The sequence below is a fragment of the Halichoerus grypus genome, chromosome 4 (genome assembly GCF_964656455.1).
Source record: "Halichoerus grypus chromosome 4, mHalGry1.hap1.1, whole genome shotgun sequence".
Lineage (NCBI taxonomy): Eukaryota > Metazoa > Chordata > Mammalia > Carnivora > Phocidae > Halichoerus > Halichoerus grypus.
Genome location: NC_135715.1, coordinates 10,797,126 through 10,821,865, shown reverse-complemented (window position 1 = coordinate 10,821,865; position 24,740 = coordinate 10,797,126). Strand labels below are relative to the sequence as shown.

At 43.6% G+C, this 24,740-nt stretch overlaps 2 protein-coding genes across 8 annotated transcripts in view; one reads left to right on the top strand and one right to left on the bottom strand.

The window, feature by feature from the left end:
* Nucleotides 1-24,740, bottom strand: part of GGACT (gamma-glutamylamine cyclotransferase) — a 114,474-nt gene that overhangs the window by 35,547 nt on the left and 54,187 nt on the right. Inside the window, exon 3 of one of the 3 annotated variants that reach the window (XR_013446866.1) lies at nt 14,841-16,403. The exons of 1 other annotated variant lie outside the window; for it this stretch is intronic. The gene's annotated coding sequence lies outside the window, so the exon portion shown is untranslated. Of the gene's footprint in view, nt 1-14,840; nt 16,404-16,695; nt 16,836-24,740 lie in introns of those variants that run through there. One more of the 3 variants, XR_013446869.1, reaches the window with a different exon arrangement.
* PCCA (propionyl-CoA carboxylase subunit alpha) overlaps nt 1-24,740 on the top strand; it is a 396,319-nt gene that overhangs the window by 367,108 nt on the left and 4,471 nt on the right. For 3 of the 5 annotated variants that reach the window (XM_078070126.1, XM_078070124.1, XM_078070125.1), the window contains one exon: nt 15,006-15,146. The exons of 1 other annotated variant lie outside the window; for it this stretch is intronic. In XM_078070126.1, the coding sequence (XP_077926252.1) occupies nt 15,006-15,146 (141 nt within the window). Of the gene's footprint in view, nt 1-15,005; nt 15,147-24,740 lie in introns of those variants that run through there. One more of the 5 variants, XR_013446865.1, reaches the window with a different exon arrangement.

Below are 24,740 nucleotides of genomic sequence, written 5' to 3'. Positions count from 1 at the left end.
ACCAAAGGCAGTAGTGATCTAGTACTTATATTTGCTGTCATTTATTGAGACTAGAATTCTCCTTGGGATATATTATAATTTCTTTAATATTAAAGTTTCTTTTCAAGGGATTTGTACTTAATAAGTTTGTGTAATAACATATGCATTCCATTTGAAGTTACCTTGCCAGCATTTCTAGGACTTTTTAGCTTCCCCATAGTTTTTAATAAACCAAGAGATCAAATGAATACTCCCCCAGTTGCCAGATATTGGGTGGTTATGGCTGGTTTTGGCCCATCTGCTATCTGTAAACATTTAAAGAGAACCCCTCTCTACAAGACACTTTGAGCCCAGTGGTATTCTCCAACTTCAGAAGGTTACTTGTAGAACCAGAGAAGCCTTCAATCCATGTTAGCATGTTTCTTTCCCTAGTCTTACCCTTCAGATAACGTGTGTGATCTCATTCAGGGACAGCAACATTGGGGTCAAAGAACTAGTGAGAGAGTAACTGTTGACAGCAAACACTCCCAAAACTTAGCAAAACTGGAACGTTTTGAGTTAGCTAGAAGATTGTGGAAACTATTTTTAGGTACACATACCATAAAATATAATTATTGTGAAGAAGTTCATCTAAAGACTCTTATCCCACTTACATCTATGTAAATTCCAGCAATATGTTTAGACTACTCACAAAAATTTCGTGAGACATGAGACATAGCCATCATTCCAAGCTATTTTTCTTGCTGTCAAAATTTGCCAAGATAATAAACATATTTAGTAAGCCAAGGTAGAATAAAAGTATTATATTGAATATTGATAACTGAAGACATATTTTAATTAAACCAGCACACTTAAACTAGTTTTAATGTTGACTAGTTTCCCAGACCAAGTGAACCTAGAAAGCATTTGGGTTTGTTATATTTCTGAGAACTTTAGGAATACTTAATTTATAAGTGCTTAATTTTAAGCCAATTAATTTTAGAGCTCTTCACAAATTAATTTTGGCAATACCATCCAGAGGTAGAAAAATATGACACATTTCTAACGTACATATATAGACAAACATAAACCTACAGATGCGTATAGATCTTACAGTTTTCATTTTCAAATTTTAGCCACAAAACAGGTCTAATGCAAAACTTACCAATTCGTAAAAGAGCAGTTGGATCCAAATTGTGTTTCTGGCACATGGAATATATTAAGGTCTCCTGCTCAGATGGCTGAAGATTTTTCTAATCTTTCTGGAGAAGACATTTATGATTTTTCAGTAGCCTGTTTTCCAAATACCTTCCCTTTACCACCGCCTCTCTCCTTTCTCCCCTTCTGATGAGAATCATCTCCCTAAAGTTCCCATTTCAAAGAATGGCTCTTACATCCTAGAGAAGCTGGAGGTAGAAAATCTACATCACAAAGGTACTGAGAAAGTATCCAACTTTCCTTCAAGGAGTTTTGGGGTATTTCTGCCAATTATCAGAGGTCTAGAGTGATTACTATTCAAATTTTTCCTTTCTTTAAGTGTAAGACAATTCTGTTTCCAATGTCCTGATCTTTTATGGCACCTGGAAGTATTTTGGGGTGCATAGGGGAGGTTTGAATTGCTTCTGGAGCCACGTTTCTGGTTTTGTAGAGATTGCTAAGACAGCACAATTGTTTCTAATGCCCCAAAGAACTGGATTGCAGCCTGAATATCAAGGGACTGACCCGCTCATCCAATTAAATTATCTTCAGTTTGCTTCTTTATATCAGGGAGAAGACTTCCATTCCAGCTAGGATGGGAATGAAAAGATTTCTGTGTTCTAGAACTTCAGGGTTTAATGCATTATGTCTTTTAAAAGTCTATATAAAGTGTTTTAAACTGGACTTTGGATGCTCTCCTTCCTGAAAGCATAATTCAACATTGGATTTTATCAGCCCCTAAACATTGGTTTCCAGCTGATCATTTGGAGGAGGGCCTAGGAGAAATTTGGTCATCTGTTTCCTCTGTGAGGGGGAGTTGTGAATAGCCACTAATCTTTCTAACCCCTTTCTAAATTTGGTAGGATCTTCTGAAAGTGGAGGTCAAAGAGCTTTATAATTGAAAAAGTCTGTTGCTGTCCAAGGGACATGAATTCTTTGCATTGGGGGTGCAAGATACATTTGCAGAGAATATTGTATATGAAGGCCTGGAGCTGGCAGAGCCTGATTACAGAGCCGTGGAAAGTAGGAGGAGTTGTAAGAGACAGCAAAGCTCTTCGGCAAGCCACCTCAGATGCTTCTGCTAAATTCACTACCTGGCTCTTAGTAGTTACATGAGTGACCTGCATACCCTGGGCTTGGAGATCCGGCTATAGTGTTCTCTGTGAAACTTGTAAAGAGAGGGAAGTCAAACCGGCAGCTGGATGTTTATGGGATTTTCTAGGGAAGTTGGAGGAGTTTTAGGGTCTAAGGGAACTTGCTGAGGTGTTAGAGCTTCTCAGGTTTGAGACCAGGGCCCCAGAGATCTAGAAGATCTTCCAGAGGGTCGGGACATGGAGTTGGGGGTATAAGGGGTAAATAAGAGCATGGAGAAGGGGAATTTATGTTAGATGTGGATTCAAATTATTGTTCCTAGTCTAATTTCTGTTCTTCCATTTTTTTAAAGGGAGTCCCTAAGGCTAGCTGTTAAACTTCTTTGTGTTCTTTTAAAAATTTGATCTTTTCATAGGTACCAGTAAGACCATTGTTTAGGGTGATATTTATTTAAAAACATATAGAAGGGTGTCCAGTTCAAAGGATCCATCATCTGCCTGCCATTGGCAGGTAGAATCTTATTTTAATCTCAATAACGACTCACACCAGTAAGCCTTTCTTCCTGTGCTTAGAAGTTCATCCCTGTGTCTAAAAGCTTATAGTGAGTCAAGGATGTTGAATGGCAAAATATCATGGATTTCCCCCTTTTAAAATAAGGGGGCTTCCTTGTATTTTACCCAGTGTGGAAGCATTTGCAAAATAGATATGTGGGTTTATGTTTTTATAGATCTTTGTGAGTAGAAGATTTATAATACAAATTATTTCATGACTTCAGGGGAGTAGGATTGGAGGGGGGATTATTAGCTTGTTTTATATACCTCTTTATTGTAGGACTTGTACAAGCCTTTAACTATTGTTGACTCCATAAAGTACATCTTAAATTTTATAAGAACTTTCAAGGTTCACTCACAAACTCAGGCCCCAATTCTCCCTCTCTCTCTCATAAATCTCTCAGTTTCCTCAAATATGAATTCTCCTGCCATGAGAAATTAGAAACATAGACCCTAAGTCTGGGGAAAGATTATGATGGATAGCATGGATATGGCAAAGTTTCTAGGCAGGAGAACACTCATGAGAAATTGAGTGTTCCTTCCATTGAATGGAAGGCCAATTTATTAGGCTAAGGATATTATCAGTGGAAATTCCAAATGAGGAGAATGAGGCGTGAAAAGTAAGTTACGTGTTTACATGTGCTTTAGAGAGAGATTTAGATCTGTATGTTTTGATGACTTCTAGACCCACCCAGTGCAGCATCCAGCATCTTCTCAGAGAATATGCCCAAGAATTCTGGTGTCAGAATTTTGACTTAATGGCTCCTGTGATTTGTAATAAATATATGGTTGGTCTTTGTCCCATTCCTGGCATGGAGCTCCTCAATCCCTTGGAATTTCCTAAGTGAAATGAGTGATGAAGGTAAAAGGAGCATCTTCCATTATTTATAACAAGCCCCTTTCAACCATACCTGAGCTTATGTTCATGAGGTGACTTTTGAAAAGCCTCTTAAGATGGGGCCTAGTTGTTAGGAAAGCCAAGAAGGTGATGAAAGGACTGGAACTTTCAGCTCTACCCCACCCCCCTCCCCCGACCTCTGGGGAGGGAATAGAGGCTGGAGGTTGAACTAACCACTCATGGCCAACGATTTAATCAATCATGCCTCCATAATGAAGCCTCCGTAAGAGACTCTACCTGAAGAGGTTTGGAGAGCTTCTAGATTGCTGACCACATGGAGGTGCTAGGAGGGTGGCATACCTGGAATGGGCACGGAAGCTCTGCACGCCTGCCGCCATACTCTGCTCTGTCCATCTCTTCTATGTGGCTGTTCCTGAGGTGTTTCCTTTTGTAAATGAGTAGTAGGTAAATGACCTTCCTCAGTTCTGTGAGCCATTCTAACAAAGTATCAAATCTGAGGGAGGGGGTCGTGGGAACCTCCAGTTTATGGCAGGCACCAGTGACCACCCGGACTTGCGGTTGGCCCCTGATGTGGGGCTATCTTGTGGGACTGAGCCTTTAATCTGTGAGGGCTGACACTGTGGGTAGATAGTGTCAGAACCGAATTCAACTGTAGAACACCCAGGTGGTAGATACCAACTGGGAGAATTGCTTGGGGTGGGGAAAATGCTCACAGAGTTAGTGGTCAGAGTATTCTGAGTATCAAAAAAAGGTTTTGTTTCCTTTTAGTTAATTTCAAGAGAGGGGCTAAAATAAAAAAGCCCACCTCATATTGATTGCATCCTTTGTAGGACTCCTGTATATTTATATCTGTATCATTCATGAATGTTTTTTCTCTCTGGCTAGATGATGGTGTTTGACGTCAGGAGTCATTTTGTCCTATTTATATTATATTCTTGTATTGCTCATATATGCTTGATAAATGGTTTTTGAATGAATGAACCAAACTGTTTCTCTAATTCAGTATGACAGTAAAGAAAGGATGACCATAGAATCCTGCATTGCCTGATCTGGAAGCCTTCTTAATATCAGAACCAACTTCCTTTCTTTGATCTTAGAGCCAGATGTACTATTTGAAAAATTTAGTCTATTTGCTTCTGAATATGGAACCATAGAACTAGAACTGTAACAAGTAGAAGTTGCTATTAAGATGTTTTACGATATGCAGTGAAAAAACAAATCATACCTACTACCGTCTCTTTTTGGACAATCAGAGGTATTTGGGATGGAAACAGAAAATAATATTTGGTGAGTAGTTACTGTCAGGCACTTGCTAGTTAGTTTGCAAATCTTTGTCACTTTAATCCTTCACTCATTTAATGCATGTTTTATATTGATTTTAGAAATGAAGAGATTTGTTCTGAGAAGTTAGGTCACTTGGTCAAAAGGTGATATCTATTGGGATATCAAAATTCAAGGCGTTGGCTTTAAAGACGTGTGCTTTTTTTTTTTTCTTTTTTACTCTCCTCTGCTGCTTCCAATGTGGTGGCCACATCTCCTCTTCCCTCAACTGACCACATGGCTTTACAGGTTTCTTCTATCTTCAATATTGTATGTTCTGTATAATGCACAATGTGTGACATGCCAGAAGTCCATTTAGTAGCACAGGTTAAACTTCTAAGATAGGTTAGAATTTTAAACTATAAAATTGCTAAGCAGTCCCCTGATAGATTGCAGAGGCCAAGAGCAGGCCAACCCAAGATGGGCCACTTTGGCATGAAGATAATTTTGAGGTAAAAGCAGTCAAAACCCAGCAGATTCAGGAAAAGCTCTTTACCTCCCCCACAACTGCCTGAAAAGAATTTAGATTGAGGACCTGCTCCAGGAAGAGAGCTGTCACCATAGATAACTACATTATACTGTGAACTAGGTCTGGTAGACAGGGAGGAACCAGAAAGGTCTGTTTGATCAAAGTCCTCTGTGTTCCATTGTTTCTGAGTGTCCCAGCAAACATTTGTCTACTAAACATATACTCTTTTTTATTTTTCTTGAAGGTTGCATTCCTTCCCTTTGAGGTCCCAGACCTGTTACTCGCTTCTCAGTGTTCAGCATGACAGAGATACCTCATTTTGCCTGTCTTTGCAATTTCATGTCCGTGTAGATTGCCCATAAGTATAATTTTAAATTTGATTTTCTCCTGTTAATCTGTCTCATGTCTTTCTGAACTTTAGTACAGCTAGAAGGATCTTGAAGGGCAGAAGAAATTTCTTCTTCCCTGATAAGATCATTCCCAGTACTTTGGACCAGCTGTTGTTGGGTTGTGTAGGAGGAAATCTTTTCCCTCTATCCTCTTAGATTTCAGTGCCTGGAGCCTTGCAAATCAAACTGACAAAAGGCAGATTAACAAGAGTAAAAAATAGATTATATTATGTACTTCTGCATGGGAGTTCCCAAAGAAATGTGACTTAAGGAGACATTTAGAATCTGGGGCTATATACTATTTTAACAAAGGACAATATAGTGTGGAGACAAAGGAAAGGGGGTTGGGGACTTCAGGGGGTGGGGGTAAGTTGTGGGAAGGTAACTAGGAAATGTATGATAAATACAGTTTTTTAGTAAGGTTTATTATGCAGATAAGAGCCTTCTCAGGTGGTAAGAGTAGTTCTGGAGTAGTTCTCTTCCTTGTATGGGAGAGAAAGACACCTTTTAGACAGGAGGGGGAGGGCAGAGAACTAATTGCTTTCAGCTCAAAACAATCCTTGCACCAAAGGGGCATATTTCGGGGTGGCGTACTATGATCTGTAGTTTTCTGCTTTTATCTTCTAGGCCAGCAGTTTACTCCACAGTCCTATCATCTGTAGGTTTGTTTGCCTTGCCTTAATCTGTTTTAGTTTCAGATTTCTGACCAATACAAGCCGACATTTTGGCTTATTAGATTCTGAGTTTCTTTACTAGATTCATAATAGTAAAAATATTTTGTCATTAGAAAAAATCCATATAAAGCCAAAAGTATTGTTGAACAGCCCCTGGCCTTGGCACACCCCCCAGGTTTTTAGTGTTCCATCTCAGGACTAAAGAACTTACAAGGGAAGGCCAAGCTCCCCGTCTTTTTTCCCCAGAGTTCTATAGACAACATTACTTTAACTTGAGATGAGCAAAGAACAATTCAAATAGAAGAGGAGGAAATAGAGGGGTGGGGACCATAGCAAAATAGTACGTTTCCCTACCTATGTGCTTATTTACATAAGTGTGTTTTTATAACATTTCCTGTACTTTTCTGTAAGCTGATGCTGCCCTAACTATAGATTTTCAAAAGAACACTTTATTGTACCCCAAATTATATAGTACTTTAAAAAGGTACCTTCTTACTGGTTTACCAAATACCTTATAACTGTGTAATTACGCAAAACAATTCAGGGTACAGAATAGAAACAGCCTGTACTGTTCACAGATGTTGGTATTGTTACGTAATTGAGTACAAGGCTTTCAAAGATCTATAATATTTTTTCTTGTATAAGAAAGAAAGAAATGACTCATTATAGTCATAATGTGTCACAGAGACTCCTGATCAAACAGGATGCACGTGTTCTGTTTTGTGAGTTCTCTATAGTACATTGTCAACGGACTTGCCTTTCTGGATGGGAAAGTGCCACTTATTCCAGCAAATTACCTTTGTGGTGGATGGACCTGCTTGTTAGACAGCTTGTGGGCACCTGGGTGAAGCAGAGGCGGGGCTCCTTTATGGTGGCCCACCTGCACACAACATCCCCGCCGCGCTGGGCACCGGGGAAGTGTCCCCCCTTTCACAGACTCACTTCTTGAGGAACCCACTGTCCTGTCCCGCACCTGGGAGTGGGCTGGCTTCCTCCTGTACCCTAGCTCTTTTTCTTTTCCATCGGTTCTGGCTCTATCTTGAGACACCAGTGATTCAAATTACAGGGAAGGTAACCTCAGTGGAACACAACTGAGGAAATAGGATTTATTAAGTACTGGGTTGAATGTTTTTCAATTTAGTTTTCAGCACTATTGTGAGAGAAGAAAAGTTGCTTATCTTAGGGTATTAGAATTGGAAGGACTTGTGTTTCTGATGAAAAAACAAAATTGGAAAAAAAATAGGTTAGATTTTGTGTTGTTGACAGTTGTCACCATACTTTTCTCTTCAGAGGGAATTGTCTTTTGGGAAGAAGCTGGAGCTATGCACAAACTTACTCATTCCCTCAGAGGTTTTGATGCTAGCCTTAAGACAGTTCTTTTCTCTAAGGAAACCTCTTTTTTAGCAAGAACTTTGAAAGATGAGTTGTGGAAATGGGCTTCAGGTATTTTTATTGTTTTTCCTCCCACCTCTGTTTTTATGACTCTTGCCTCAAAAACTGTCCTTAATGAGATTTTGCACCACTGGGCTCCTTGTGGCACATTGATCAGTCCAGCAAAGGACTGAAGTTCAAGAACCAACTTTGCGGTCAAAGAGTAAAACGCGGAGTAGAGATTGATTCATAACCGCAAGCGGGCCGGTGTTGAAAGTGGTGCATTATGTCACCACCACATATTGCCATTATCAATTATGTGTCATTAAACAACTAACCTAACTGAATGATTTACTTTGTGTTTAACTGCCTTTTTCAATTAAAGGGAGCAAATGCCGGGGAACTGGGTCACAATATCAGAAACCATATATTTTCCCCTGTTAACACCAGGAGAAAGCGCGGGCTGTGTTGGTGTTTTCTGTGGGCTGTACTGCTCTAGTTTAAATGGTCCAAACAAGCAATTAATGATTGGGAGCGGGCCCTTACACTGCCTCCAGATCTTTCCTTCGATGCACTTCCATTTCTGTCGCCTAGCTGCACGCGTGGGAGGTGTTATTTCAGGGCAGCTCATGCTCTTTTCTTGCTGACATTTGTTTCCATTTCAAGGACCCTTGATGTTTCTTTATATACATGTACATGTTCTGTGTGTATTTAAGTATCATATAAAGTATACTCTAAATAATACATATTATTTAGCATCATGACCTTAAGCTGTTGAGTTGGCAGTTGCAGGACAGGTGTTACTGATGTTGAGGTCAAGACCACTTGGTTCTGGAAAGGTGGACTCGCCCCCACCAAAGAAGCTCTCAACTTTTTTCTCCAAGTTTCAGTGGTGATAACTCGAACCAGACATGCTAGTTTCCTGGGACGTTGTTTTATTGTCTGGCAAGTTATTACGGTATTTGGATTTCACAAGGCAAAGCTACACGTGGTACTTCTCAAAAGTGCATTTGCGATAGCTGGGTACATTAACTGTTACTCTGAAGTTGAGAATTTGAACTATTAACTGACCCACTGTATTTGCTGTCCGTGTAAAAGTTTGTTATAACAGTGCTAATTACTAAGCAGCTGGATTTGTGAAAAAGTGCACAGCAGTAATTTGCACCTTACTGTTGCTTTGCTATGAAAAAATTCGTGAATACATAACACAGGGTGCATGCACTTGATTGATAAACTTCCAAAGAGCACGTTCATCTGTGATCTTTAACAGTTTGGCTTTTTGAGCATAGCACTTGGTTTCTATATTTGCACCTCTGGGACACTCATTTTTACCCTAATAAGAGCTGTTGAGTGCCTAATAGGACATTTTAAAAAGAGAAGGGTAGCATTCTGTAGTAAGACTGGTGCTTTTAAATTGCTGCGTGCTTTTGTTTATTATGTTTTGCTAGTTTTAGGGGGAAGAACAAGAAAAAAGATTTCTTTTCTAATCCCTTACTGTCGATATAAAATCATGAACTGGAGTAGTCCAATTTCAGTGTTTCGGCGATGGCGTTAAAATTATTGTTTCAGTAGCAGATCAGAAATGGTTCTGTTGGATTCACATCCTGAATAAATCCTTCTACGTAACTGGAGTCCATAACAGACTTAAACCAGCAGAGTTTTGTGTTTTGTTTTGTTTTGGTCTGTAAGAACAACTCCCAAGTCTTGGGAAAGAATTTATTTTTGCCCTGTGGATGGGTCAGAAACATCTGCTTCAGGTAGTTTACAAGTGTTCCTTATTAACCCGTGAGCCAAAAACCCAGATAGGGAGATCTGGCTTGGAAAACGACACAGCCCGACACAGCCCGTGTTTTTGTAAGTATGTATTCAGATTAATTCCACATACCTCTTATTTGGATTTCTGGCAGCCAGGAACTTTTAAAAGAAACGGGTGTTTCTAAAAAGGAATGTGAAAAATTAAATTTTCTCTCCTCGCACCAAGAGTTTTTCGGTACTTTTAAGAAATCCTGCTCATGGGCAGAAAGGAAAGGTTTCAAAGGAACCTCATCTCCATATGGTTTTACTCGATAATCCTTTATCCAACATCTTCAGCCCTCATTCCTTTGCTTTCTTGCCCGTGGCTACATTTCTATCTCTGCATCAATTAGCACAGTGATTTATACAACAAGCAAGCAGTTTAGAAGTAATGGTACACAATTAACATCTCATTCCGCCATAAAGGGTATGCTAAATACCCCAGTCATTGCTTTCTCTGCCTGGAATTGAAATAAGTGTTTGTCCTAATTCATATGCTATCTGATGTGAAGTGGGCCTGCTTTGTACTGCACTACACCATTAATCTAATTATAGATAGCTGCAAATGAAGTGCTGTCTGCGCTGGGAGAGTGAAGAAAATAGCCTTTTGTCATTTAGCCTGACTCGGTGAAGCAGGATCACACTTTACGGGGCAGTACTGCAAAATGGAAATCTCCATAATATTGCTGCCTGTTGCATCTTTTCTAATTGCCACCGCATTGTAAACACAACTGGGCGCTGATATAAATAGAGCTGTAGATCTGCTGTCATGTGGGTTGTCGCGAGAGAGTCCTCCGAGTGCTGTTGGATTAAATGATGCGTCCTGATTGACAGCTACCTCGAGACTGTGAGGATGGAGTTGTCACCGCGCTCGGCTAGGAGGCCGCCCCAGTGGCTGCCGCCGTATACGCTGTTCCGTTCACCTTCTCCGCCGGGGGCGTCCCTCCCAGAGAAGGGCAGCTCCGGGCTCTAATTCTCCATGTTCCCTGGAGAGTTCGGTCCGGTTGGCTTTGCTGGGCCCGATGCTGAAGTAGAGGGGAACGCGTTTTGCATGGCAGCGAACCCTCGCTATGTTTGGCCCCCAGTGTTAATGGTGTAGCCCACAAAGATCTTAGGGGGAAAGAAAAGTTGAATTAAGATTCTCATTCCACCTCAGTGTTTTTAGAGACATGTCATGTTTTGCAGCGAGTCGTTTCTGTCACTTTAAGAACATTGACAATTGCTCTCCAGCTCGGAGTTAGGAGAGTAGACTTTCAGGGGCACATTGGAGTGTTAGCTCTCAAGGCCACACTATGGAAATGAAGACACAGTTGAATGTGGGGAACTCTTGGGGTCGGGAGGTAGAAAACTAAAGAGGGAGAAGAGAGCCTTGTGTCTGGAGAAATGCATGGCCACCTGACTTGGTGAGGGCCCATATATAGGATGTGGCCAGGGCTTCAGGATGTTAAGGGAATCGATGTAAAATAATGCCCAGTGAAGTTCATCATTTACCCTTGACCGAGATGGCCCACAGTTGCCAGGCAAGAACACTAGCAGTCCAGCCACTGTACATCAACTCCTCGTTGTTTTGGAAGAATGACAGAAATGGAGACCAGAGGTGAGCTACTTGCAGAGTAAATCACAGCTGAAAATATATGTAAAGCAAACTGCAAGCACTCATCCCGCAAGGGGCCCACAGACCCTGGAATCATGCAGGCGCGAGCACGCGGGATGTGTCAAGTCGCTGGGAAACTGGGAGACCTCAGAGGCTCGAGGATTTAAGCTCCCCGGGGAGATGCAGAGGCCAGCAGCAGGGTGTTCTGTGTGACCACCTGAGTGGAGCATGTTCATAGTGAGGGCTGCACTCCTGTCCATGGCACATGGAGCTGTGCGTGTGCGTGCGTGCGCGTGTGTGTGCGCGCACGCGTGCATGCCTGGTACTGGTGGGCAGCGGGCCCATTTGCAGGGTGTTTTCCTTAACCAATCTGATCAAAAAGCATATATCCCTCCCAAACCGTGACCGCTCCCTCCTTCTCCCCCAGCTCCCACAGCTCCCTGCTCCCCACCCTTCCCCCCTTTTGTCAGGTTCCATGTTAAGAGTTGCATGTTAATTTTTAAAACAATTCCATTGTGCCCCTTTTAATCATCCATTTCTCGTAGTTTTCGTCCTGATCCTTTTATGTCTGCTGTGATTCCCTTCTCTTTCTTCTTTTGAACTTGTTGGGAGAAATTTTCGTGTTAGACATGGTTTTACGTTGCAGACACCATACAATTGATTTGCTTAGAGACCCGGGCTGGGGTCATGAGACAGCACCTCATTCCTTCCCATTACTGTCCTGCACGGAGCCCTGGAGAGCACCTGTTCTGACGTGCACTTGCACTGCGAGCTGTGTTTTTCAAGAACGTGATCATTTGCCTGTGGTTTAGGAGCACCTCCCTAAAGCCACAGTGAGGCTCCATCTGCTGATGAACCCAGAGCGAGTCCACCTCAGGCCCCGCCGCCGAGTAGCGTCTAATCCCTCATGACCTTGCAGGGTGAGAGCCTTCTGGCCTCCTAGAGGATTGGACTTCCGCGTCCTGTCAACCAACCTTTAAAATCTTGGGACTCCCACCCCCAGAACCTCGAGTTTGTGGTTTCCGTGCTTGCAAACAGTCACAACAACTTAAAATTGAACCTCTCTGGGGAAGTTCTGCAGAACCCATTAGGAATAGTTAAATGCCTAGAGTAAAACCCCAACTCCGCACGCATCCTAGGGCATTTTCCCAAATTCTCTCAGCTTTGGCTGCTCTGCCCGGGCCCCCTAAGAATTCAGAGAAACCAGTAAACAGCAGTTTTGATCATAAGCTCCGAAAGCCTTAGTGTACACTCTTAAATGACTTCTTTTCTGGGGGCATCAAAAAGCTCTTCTGGTTCTCACCAGGCAGTTCATTCTGCTGGGCCCAGATGCCGTACCGCTCGGCTCCCACCCCAGCCGGTGCCCCGTGGGCCACCGCGCGGGCGAGCCCAGAGCCAAGCCGTTGTTTTAAGAGGCCTGTTTGTGTGGGCACGCCGAAGGGGTCAGGACAACATCAAAGGTAATCTTAAAAAGAGAACCTTCTTGCTGCCTCCTCTTTTATTATTCAGAAAGGTCGTTTCTTAGCCAACTATTTGCACCGAGGCCTCTCCCGAGGCATTTACCCCGTTGTTATTTTTCACTTGTGATTACAATAAGTCGCTTATCCCCCAAACAGATTTAAGAACAATAAACAAATACAAAAAGGAAAAGGAACATCTCATCAATAACAAAGACTGCATCTAAAGGCGTTGAGTTTTGTGACCGTTTTACATCTCTTTCCAAGCAAAGCAGGAGTCCTACGGAGAAAGGAATTCAAAAGATATGAAAATTATAAAAATAGTAAAAGGATCCAGTTTTAGGCAGGATCTTGTAATTTCTGGGGAGAAATGGAGCTGGGTACAGTCTTAGCTCTTTATTTATATTAAGGCTTGTTTGTGATATAGCTAAAATTAGTTTTTAAGCCTATCCACTGTGGTGAAATGTGATAAATTATATTATCCTCAGTGGAGAAAGATAGTTTCCCTGAATTTCGACTTAACATTTTGAAGTCAAATGGTACGAAAAACAAGGGGGAAAAGATCCATCTGGGTGCTGCACCGAAGCTGGACAGCTGGGCCATTTGCCGGCCAGTGCCATGGAGGGGGCGACAGAGGGTGCAGGCAGCTAGAGAAGTGGCTTTCCTGTTGACTCGCCTCCTCCTAGCGATGTTGGGTTTTCTCTTCTAAAGCGGACGGAGCACAGATACGAAAACTGCAATTTGGTACAATTATATTCTCCCTTCTTTCGCTGTCCGCCACCTCCCCCATAGTTTAATGAAGGACTTTGAGGTACAATTCACCGTTGATAAATAGTCCCTCTGCCCAGAATGTTTATTAGACTGACAGCAGAATGCACTCTCCTTGCTTTTCCCTTGCCACTTATGACTCAGATGAATTTTAATAGGAGCAAAAAGCTTTTATTTGCACTGTAATTTCACTTAAGGATCATATCCTTCAGAAACTGGCAGACACTTGTATGTCTTGATTGCAAAACACACACTCAGGAGTAAAGAAACATGCAAAAGATGTTATTATGCAACCTGTCACAGTGGCAGATCTGCTCCCCCTGGAGCCCTCCCCCACCCTTTTGAATAAATAGGCCCTGCAAAGAGCAGGCTTGGAGATGCCCCCACCCCTGTCCAGAATGAGAAGAGTGGGTTCTGTTTTGCTCTCACATCCCTGCCGTCATGATGCCCACAGGAGGCTTTGAGTTAAGGCGGCTTTTTTCCCAGCAATATGGAGCTGCCTCAATGCTGCATCCGTCTTACCCCGGGGAGATGCGGCCTGGTAGGAATCCAAAATCTTCAGGTGGTGGTTTCAACTTCCCTGAGTAGCACCTCCTCAAACCATTTTAGTTTGCTTCTTTTTGGACAGACCAAACTGTGGCTCCTGTGTTTGTCCACAGAGGTGGGGAGGGTTTTTTCCTGCCGGGGAGGAATTCTCTTTTATTAGAAATGTTCTGTTTGACTGAACTCCCTTTAATGTGCCCCTAATTGTTTGAGAGCCACCTACAAAAGGTTCCATTGAAATACTTGCTTGTGCACAACGTTACTTTCAGTGGTTTTAAAATCTTGATATTATTGTCTCTCAGTGCAGAAGATACTCGTTCTGTATCATCTTAGTATTACCCTAACCATCCTGGTACTTTGGAAAGGCTACCTCACGTTGTGCCTAAAAAGAAAGCTAACTTTTCCAGTAGTGAATATAACATATTGTGTCTCTAGAAAAATACTAAATTTTAAATATGATTTTGCCCCAAACAAACACTGAAACCCTTTGTCTTAACTTCTTGGTGGCTCAGTGGCTCTGGAGGGGAGTGGGGAGCGTGAGACAGCGATCTGCTGCCATCTGCTGGCGGGTGCTCGCACAGCCGCCCCTCTCCCTCTGGCTGACCCAGCCAGCTCACGGGATTCCTGTTAACTGGGAGAAGTTTATAAGCGGTGAAGGGAATACAAGGAAAATTGTCACTGTTTTCTTTACGAAGTTTTGAGACACTTCTCATAATGAGACGGGGTGACTACTGTTTGTCACTAATTAGCTACTGGAGTTGTTCTTATTTCAAGAAATTTCTTAAATAATTAGCCCACAACATGTGCCAGAAACAAACAAATATATTTTTGTTTTTAAGTACAGTAATTCAGAACCATTTGACTTCAAAGATGTTATCATTATCAAAGCTAAAAATGGATTCTGCATGAATGATAATTTGAGGAAAATTCTTCATTTAAACTCATTTATGTTTTTTACCCCCCCTTAAGTATCAGGTGCATATCTTAACCAAACTGGCTGCAGAACTGAACAAATTTATGCTGGAAAAAGTGGCCGAGGACACAAGCAGTATTCTGCGCTCCCCGATGCCTGGTGTGGTGGTGGCCGTCTCTGTCAAGCCTGGAGACATGGTAAGGACCCTGCCTGTCTGTGGGATGGGGCGGACTGAGGCGTGATCATGCTCCGTGCAGCTCTTTCTTGACTCTTGCTCCCCCCATGGAACAGCAAAATAGCTTTTGTGCATTCTCTGTCCAACTGGTGCACATTTGAAGTGGGTTAGTAACCAGATCCCTTGAGTGCCTCCCCTCCCAGAGACCTGGGACTAGAATAGAAATAAGGCCAGATTCATTCTGTTAACTGGTAGATTTAGTATTTTGGAAGTATTTTATTTAAAATTTCTATGCACTTTCTAGCTTTCTGGGCTTTGAGCATCCTTAAAGAACTGATACCAAGAAATAGCCCTTTAATGGGGGAACTTTCTGTATGACTTCTGGAGTAAATGGGAAGGGAACTAAGGAAAGTTAATTCCATAAACCGTGTAGTACCAGAGCCCTTCCGTTACTTGATACATACAATTTAGGATCACAGTTTAAAGCTTTTCATCTCGACCTTGTGACATTAAGGCACAAATCAAAGCTATATTAATATTTCCTCACATGTTCAGTCTTGCAATAACATGCTATGGACAGATTGGTGGGATACATGCATTTCATAGAGCATGGATAGAAACCTCTATTGATTTGCAGCAAAAATAAGAAGAAAACAAAGATGCAACCAGATTTCTAGAGGATATTTAAATACCAAACACGATCATCTTCAATGGATGGTATGGTGATTCCATTTTGTATCTCGCTAAGTCACAGGAGTTTACACATTTTCCCGTAAAGGGGCATTAAAACTGCCTCTGTATTTCTGTATTAACATAAGTAAAATGTTGAGAAGAACTCATGTGGTTGGCACTGGCTTCGAGAAAGATACTTACAATAAATGAAAATTAAGAAAAAACAATCAGCTTCAGCTGTTTAAATGATTAGTCCTGAAATTGGAGAACTGACTTAGCAATTGCTTTTCCCTGAGGATACGGAAATGGAACTCTACCTGCTTTTCTAGAAAAGCATAGAAGAGGCTCAGTAGCCATGAATTGTCTGCTTTGACGGCATTGACATTCCTAGAAGAAAATGCTCATTAAGACTGTCTTCAGGGGGCGCCTGGGAGGTTCAGTCCGTTAAGTGTCTGCCTTCAGCTCAGGTCATGATTCCAGGGTCCTGGGATCGAGTCCTGCATGGAGGCCCAGCATTGGGCTCCCTGCTCGTCGGGGAGTCTGCTTGTCCCTCTCCTTCTGCCGCTCCCCTTGCTTGTGTTCCCGCTCTCTCTCAGATACATAAAGTCTTTAAAACAAAAACAAAAACAAAAAAGACTGTCGTAAGGATTTGGGAGAAGTGATACATAGAAATTACATATATGTGTTGCATATTGTGTATCTTCTTTCTAAAGGGTTAGGGTCGTAAGATGATGGCCCATTGGCCTTGATGTTAAGAATGCCTACACCAAGATGTCAGATCACTGTGTTGTACATCTGAAACTAATGTAATCTGTGTGTCCACTGTACTCAAATAAAAAATTTTGTAAAAATGCCTATACTTGGGGCGCCGGGGTGGCTCGGTTGAGCGGTGGACTCTTGGTTTTGGCTCAGGTCATGGTCTAGGGTCGTGGGATCGAGCCCCGCCTCCGGGTCCTTGCTCAGCAGGGAGTTTGCTTGAGGATTCTCTCCCTCTCCCTCTGCCCCTCCTCCTGCATGCACGGGCGCACTTTCTCTCTTCCTAAAATAAATAAATAAATCCTACACTCACACGCATCATCAGAGCAGTCTGTGGAATCTTCTAGCAACTAGACGCGTAGGTTGGTACATAACGTGGTGGGTTATTTTGTTTGTTTTCCCAGAAGATAAGCCTTTTCTAGAGGCTACATAGGCTGCCATCCTGAGCTTGTCAGTCCTAATTGTGTGGCTTTAATTATAAAATCACATTTGCACTTAAAAACTGTGTAAGTGTGTAACTGAAATCCTTACTTTTCCAACACCTGAGTCAAAACCTGAAGGGAGGCTGGAGGGGGCTCAGATTGTGGTCTTGAGCCTCCCTTGGCACCAGCCTCCCTCGAGCCGCTCCTGGGGCAGAGAACTGGGAGGATGTAGCCTCCTTGTTTCCAGCAACTGCTTTCTCCTGGTCTAGCTTCTCCAGACACCAGGGGGGGTTTAGCCTTCATACTTTCCATTTCCTGGCTAATAATTTAATGTGGGAAAGCAAGGCATTTAGTAAATTGGAACAATGTGGTATTAGTCGTTGGTTCATTGGGGTAGCTCAGATATTGAAAACCACCACCAATAATTAAATGTTGGTATTGGAGAAGGGTTTAATTTGAGAACTAACTGTTAAGAATATGTTACTGTGGTGTAATGGGACCTCTATTTTATGTAGTCCTTTAAAGTCAGATATGGGGGGTACACCCCTTAGGAGCAAATTGGCTCCTAAGGTCTGTGTTGTTCGCCTTACCCAGAAATGAATGCTCTTCGCACGCCCATGCCTAGGCTGGTCAAGGAGAGCGCGTGCTTTCTTTAATTCTTCTCTCCAGCTTCCCATTGCCACTTTTGTTCCCTGCACAACTTCCTTTCTTATTCTGTGCCATTGTGTTTGATAAAACGGTATTTTCTCTTGAGTTATTATTTGCAAAAAGTGTCCCAAACCGCTAATACCGTCACCAAATGCAGGGGGAGAAGTTTCATCGTGGACTCTTAACAGCAGCTTCTATAATTAGATCTGCCTTGTGTAATTAAAACCCAAGAAACTCTCCTTTGACCAAAGGCAGAGCACTTACTTGAGGCCATTATGAGAAAAGAATACTGGTAACTTTAAAGTTTTGTGGTTTTAAATTATTTTAGCACTGCGGGGCATGTTGTGTTGTGCTTAGTACTAACAATAGCTGAGCCCAGGTTCTACTTTTATCAGTAGAAAGATAATGGAATCAATCATCTCTGTGTGTTTTCAAGGAAAACAGGACCTAAGAGACAAATGGGGGCCTATAACTATTCTCTTATTCTTTGAAATGTTGTGTTTTTTTTGTAATAGTTTAAATTTCAGTAATCTGTAATTTTTATATTTAGGTTAAGTAAAGCCTGACAGATCTTAGAATGGTGGGCCTGGCAATAATGTGTTCCACAAAAGCATCACATAAATAATAAATAATAAATCTGTTTTGTGAAGTAAAACGTCTTAACGGAGTTAAAAAAAAAAAAAACCACCACCTCAGGGCAAAATGATGTGGGGTGGCTGTTCAGAAGTAATAAATGCACTCAGCTTCCTGTGGGAGAGTCTTTCCCCTCCTTGAGCACAGAGGCTGTGTTTTTTTGGATTCATACAGCAAAAGTTTCTGATGTCTTTCCATGTCTCTTACATAGTACTTGACATTAAATGTGGCAGTAAAATCATTTTTTAAATGATTGTACAATAGCCTTTTTGTACATGTGGGGAGGGGATTCTGGTCAACAGACAGTCAAATGCATACAAACAAACCCAATAATAAACAAAGTAGGAGTGGATTATGGAAAGTCAGGAGTCACCCATTAAATTCAGAAAACAGTTGATAGAATGACTTTGATATGCCTTTAGTCTGTTGGGCCTTTTTGTTTGTTTTGTTTTTTTGTAATCCACCCTCTGAAAATACTTTCATGACTGATTCTCATTTCCGTTGGAAAAATACCTATTTTTCTGTATATTTAGCACCGTCCTAAACTGAGGGCCCTTTAATCCAAGACAGCATTTTTTTTAATAATTTGTTTTAATTTTTAAAATGCCTACCTTAATGATACTCTTGAACAAAAATATTAGAAACACACATTCTCTCAGAATAAGGGCAGAGCGTACCGGCCAGCTTTAGGCTGAGAGCTGCCAAAATGTCACACAGTTTCCATTTTGACTCTGAAGCGTAAAATATAGTCATTCGGGGCACAGTTGTTCTGTTAGCCCTTTGATATCAGAAACAAAGCACAAAATAAAAATAAAAAATAAGGCAACCCAAGGGGAGGTTTTACTGTTGCAGTGAATCAGGATTTCTTCTGAGTTAGCTTCCGATTCAGCAGACCTCTCAGATTTGTTACAGAAATATCCATCCTATTCAATACAGTAAGAACTGAGACATGAACCAAGTGGGCGGTGTCCCCATTTACGTGGCTTTCTTTTGTAATTATCACTTGTGAGACCAGGTCAAATCCTAGATTGGCAGTGAGTACCTGCTGCTGCTTTGCTTGCCACGGAGCAGCCTGGTCAGTGTCGTAAGACAGGCCTGGGAGTATTTTTGTGGGGCCAGGATGGGGAAGATCCGCTGCATAATGGAACCGGCCTTTAGCAGGAGGGGGAGTAGGTGTTTGGGACTGTTGTTCTCGTGCACGGTGTCTTGGGCAGAAAATGGAATCCTATCAAGTGCACCCATGAGAACATAAAATTTGTAATCGTTAATAGGAGTACCACCCAGATTTCGCCCTGATGTTTGTCCTCCTTGGGTGTGCTCCTTCAGCGCTTCTAGGGGAAGGCTCCCGAACAGTGGGATGGCCAGTGATCCCAAGACCCAGGTGCACCGTTTCAGACCATGGTGTTCACACACACTCCTTTGCCCCCAAACCTCTGTAACTGAGCCCACAGCCGATCCTGGGGAGGTTGCAAATAAACTTGGCAAGAGACCTCTGGTTTTCAGATCTTGAAGAAACAGATTTGAAGCCTCCCTTGCTCTCAGGTGTCTAGATGAGCAGCGTTGGAGTGGTCCCTCCTGACCCGGGTTTGTCTGGCAGGGACCTGCGTACCTCGTACGGCCCAGTATCCACGATGGCATCTTTTCCCGGCCGAGCACCTGGCCTGACGGATCCATTTTCCAGTTTCTGGATACCTTGATTTACAATCCTAAAATCATTACACTAATTAAATTTTCATATTTGATAGCACTTTATTTGACAAGATGCCAGTTTTCCAGCCAAACCTCAGACTGTATTCCAAAGCATGTATAAATAAATCTATGCATTCATTATTTCACATTTTGAAACTTCAGATTACAAAACATTACACACATGAAGGTCCAGAGAATAATACACGTGCTCAGATGCTCTCTGCTCATCTTTACCATATTTGCTTCCGAATGTACTTAATAATAAAACGTTGCTTATATGGTGAACTTGCCCTGGGGTCCCTCCCTAATCAAATTCCTGTCCTGCCTTCTTCAGAGGTGATAGCTACCCGGAATTTGGCCTTTTTGTAAAACTTTTCCAGATAACATGCATTTTTCAGGGTTAGGGTTAACTTTTATTGGAGGTAACAATTTGAGAATTTTTACAATTTAACTTAAGATAATGACCAGTATAAGAGAAACTATTTTTACAGATTCATCAGCAAGTTAAATGTTGCAGGCGAGTCTCCTATAAGTTTGGCATTTGATTTTATTTTTCAAGAAATGATCTGCTTGGGATTAGAGGCTATGTTATCCTGGTCTTAACCATTTTTGAAGATGGCAGTTTGCAACCTTACCAAGATTCAAAAGATCTTTCCTCACCCTTTTGCTTAAAAAAAACCCAAAACAACAAAAACCAAAAACATGGAGTCACTGAGTACTTGAAGACCGCATACTTCACAGAGATAGAGGATCCAGACTGATCTCTTAAAGATACTGTGAGTTTTTCTCTCACTCTAGGGGCTTTGGCTCCAGTTCCAGGCTAACTTCGAGGGCAGGAGGGAGAAATGTTTTTCATTTTAAGGAAAACTGGACTTGTATCGGCCACGACTCCGTATTCGCTCCCTGCTCGGTCGCCCACTGCACAGTGTCAGGGAGGTGGCTCCGGGCAGCCGGGGGAGCCGGGCCAGCGTGGGGCAGGCGGGGACGCCGAGTGCCCCCAGCCAGCAGCCTTGGTGGATGCGTCACCCCCCCTTGCGCGTGCCCTTCGCCGTGAGTCAGGCGGCCTGCACACAAGCCCATTGCCGGAGGCCTCAGACTGCAGATAAGGGGTTTGGTGGCATTTCTGTCGCTGGCCTCCTCTTTCTTTGTAATTTGACGATGGTTCCTTCCGTCGTCACTGCTTAAATACTAGACGGTCTCCCGGGGTCTTTCTCCCTCCCTCTTTACATGAAGATGTTGGGATGTGAATGCACATTTCCTCTTCTTCGGGAAATATCAGGGGATATTTACCAGCCTATCTTACAGGCTCAGAAAGAGGAACTTATTATAATCAGATCCTGGCCGTGCCTTTTAACCAAATCTGAGAGGCCTTTTTCTCGTGGCTGTTAACTGTGTCTTTCTTCAGATCTAAGGGCCGTAAAATGCATTGCATTCAGGCACCTGTGTTCTAAGTAGAACAGCCTTTAAAAATGTAATTGAAGGATTTTCACTTTTGTGGCGTCGTCAGCGGGGTTGATATTGATCCGCGCTTTCGGGTGGCCCGGTGCAGGAGAAGGGGGGACTGCGGCAGGCCGGGAAGCCCTCCGAGCCTTCTGTCTAATTTGGCAGAAAAACACAGAACGTACGACAACAAAAGAAGGGCTCCCTTTTCCATAAAAATTCTTCCTCCCACCCACCCCTCTTCCCCAAAAAGGGGACTTAATTTTTCAGCTGCACACAGTGATTTGGTGCTCACTCTTGCATTGGAACAGTTGCTGTCTGAACAGGCAGGAAACAGTTTTCTTTTAATTGCTGAAATCATTCGGAAGTGCTTCGTGCCCTGCTTCTACACAGCAGATGCTGTGCATTAATGGGCCTGCGTAGAAGTGACCCAGGGTTCCTTGCAGCGGGCCCGATTTTAGGCAGAGGGTTTAAATAGCTTATTTATTATTTTGTATAATCTGGCGTACATTATGTGCGCCTGCACGTGTCGCATTTCATGGTCTGCACTTTCTAGTGTCATGTGGGTTTCAAAACCTGTGTTTCTCTCGTAATGTACTAGCAGCAGGTAAGCTCCAAATACCATCCATCAGGAGCTAATTTTTTATCCAGATACCGCGATGACGGATGAACCTGTCTTTTGTGTGAATGTTTAGCGCAGTAGAAGCCATATGCCGCTGGCACTGTTTCCTGTATGTTCTTTACAGTTGCCGGAGAAGTGGGCTGGCGGGCGGTGGGGGGAAGCCCCCCGTGACATTCTGTCCGCTTCCCGCCACCGGAAGGATAACCCCTCTAAAACAGCCCTGGTTTGGGACGACAAAAGAGAGGGTATAGGGGCCATTTTCGAGGAAATCCGACTCCCGTACTCATTTTCTTCATCAGAAATAGGACTGCACACTCTTAATAGGGACCCTTGTTTTGTTACTCCCCGTCTGCTCAAAACAGACCGTCGCCCATTAGAAGGGCCCCCCTGTGTGGGAAGAGCACAGCTGTTACTGTAAGCCTCATCCCGTCACTGTGTCACCCCCATTTTGTGGCTCTGAAGGATGAAATTGAGAAATGGAATACTGTGCAGTCAGCCTTTACATCTCCAATTTTAGGCCTTTGCCATCATTTTCATGCTTTTATTCCAAATCAAATAACATTAGTGAGCTACACCACCTTCTGATGAATGTCTGCTCTCGAGCACAGCTTTCAAGTCTGGACTTTTGGGGGCTTCCTTTTATGTTTGGTGGAGGTCTTTTTTCCCCCTCTTGCTGCTCGTTCTCTTCCTGCACTTTCTTTGAGCTCTCTTCCCGCGTTCGCAGTCTGAATGATACCACTTACCAAGCATGTCCCAGTCTTAGCATGCTTTCCAAGAGGGACGTGTGCAGGGGAAGGTTCTGGGCCTTTTCATCTTTGGGGAAGGAGTGAGGCGAACTTGGTAGAAGGATATTGGGGGCTTTAATCAGAAATAAGAAGGGGTTTAAATCATTAGCACAACAAAGCATACTATAAGCTTGAAGATAAAAGTCTCTGGGGAAAGAGTCCTCTGAAAATAAATGGGACTTGATAGATTTCCATATCATTTATAACTTCCCTTAATTACACTTGGAAGACTTGCCAGTAAAACTGGAAAATTGGCAGCCTATATCCATTAGAGTCATTTTGCCAACCATGGCAAGCAGCTGGCTTGACTGGATTTTATTTCCCATCACTCACAATTAATCATCAGCTGGAGATGTCTGAAACTCTTCAGCACGGAGCACTGCCGGGCGACATGCAGCCTCCTAAACATGCGAAAATCTGCTGAGTAAATGGGCCGGGTTTTCTCTCCAGCTTACTCATTTTGGAGCGAGGCAGGCCCCCGCTTAATGAGTGCGCTCTGATAATCGGATGCGAATGTGAACCTTGACCCCATGTCAAAGGAGAGGACGCAATAAGCCGGATGAAAGATACAGGACTCGGACCTCCAAACTTTACACCAATTAGACAGGGAGCAGGGAAGTACATCAGGCTGACTAGGTTTATCAAAAAGACTTGCGAGGCTTGTGACCATTTTGTAAGCCCAATGTTGGAGACCTCCTGTCACAATCAGTGAGCCTTTACCAGATGATGCACAAAAGTGTTAGAGAAGTGTGCGCGCAAAGCCCTCGGTGGCCGTGCCCTCCCGTGTGAGCTGTCCCAGCGCTCCCTGCCCACGAGCACCCGGGGAAACGCGGAAGGTGTCCCCACGACCTTCTGAGCCCCGCGGGCGCGGCGGGTCGCCGCCTCTGCACCCCAGGCTCCGCGATCGAGGGGTACACGGCGGGGGGGGGAGACACACAACCCCAGGCGGAGCACCCGTGACAGCGCAGCCCGCCGTCTCGGAGCTCCTCTGGCTGGGATTGTTGAGGGATGAAAGAGTGTGAATTTAGATCAAGTCCATGTGTGCGTGTAACACGATTCTGCTGACCAAGACATCCTTCCCTATTTTGTGGGGTTTCAAGAACAACTTCCAAGAGTTCTTTCTCTTCTAGGGATGAATGAGTGAAAACAGACCATAAAACCCATTGCCCAAGTGAGCAGAGAGGGAGCAGTGAATCACTTAAAGTTCCATCCAGACTGCAGTGGAAATGGAGACCTGCAGACCAAGGGAGGGGACCAGGAGGGGACCAGGAGGCCGGAGCTGTGAGGATCGAGGATCGGACGTAGATTCAGGGCAGTGCTGCCGGGTGGCCCCTGTGAATCCAGAGGCACCTTCTCTGAAGTCCGTTTAATCAAACTGCCAGAGTGACACAATAAAAAAGAGGGGAGTATTTTAACTTTGGGACTTTCCCACCTCTGCTGATTACCTCTGTCTAAATGAGAGGTTTTGTTTTTCTGAGTAGTGTGACTGGGGCCCTGCCACTTGAGTCACCTGGGAATCACGCAGGGTACGAGCCCCCAGAGCCAGCCAGGAGGGGCGGCCAGTGGGCAACGGGAGCAGAGCCCCGTGAACTTGTGGCCGGTCTCCCGCGGGCCCTGGTCTCCGCACCGGCGTGGCCGGCTGGAGCCTGGTGTGGGGTCGTGGCCCAGGCCCCGCCGCCCTCCAGCGTGGGCCCTGTGGCATCCTTGTCAGGGTGGTCTGTGCCCCGTTGCTGTGACCACCGGCAATCTCCCGGGTTCATTTCCTTCTCCTGTTTGCATTAACTGTGAATCTGCTTACTTGAAGATCCCATAAAGAACCAGTGAGGGGCGCTCTGTCTGGCCTGCAGATTCTGAGTCGTGGGCTGAGCAGCTGAGAGGGGTCAAACCTGCCGCAGAGGGGGTAGGTTGTGCCCCCCACCCCCTAGAAGCCCACCGGGTCAGGGATGGGC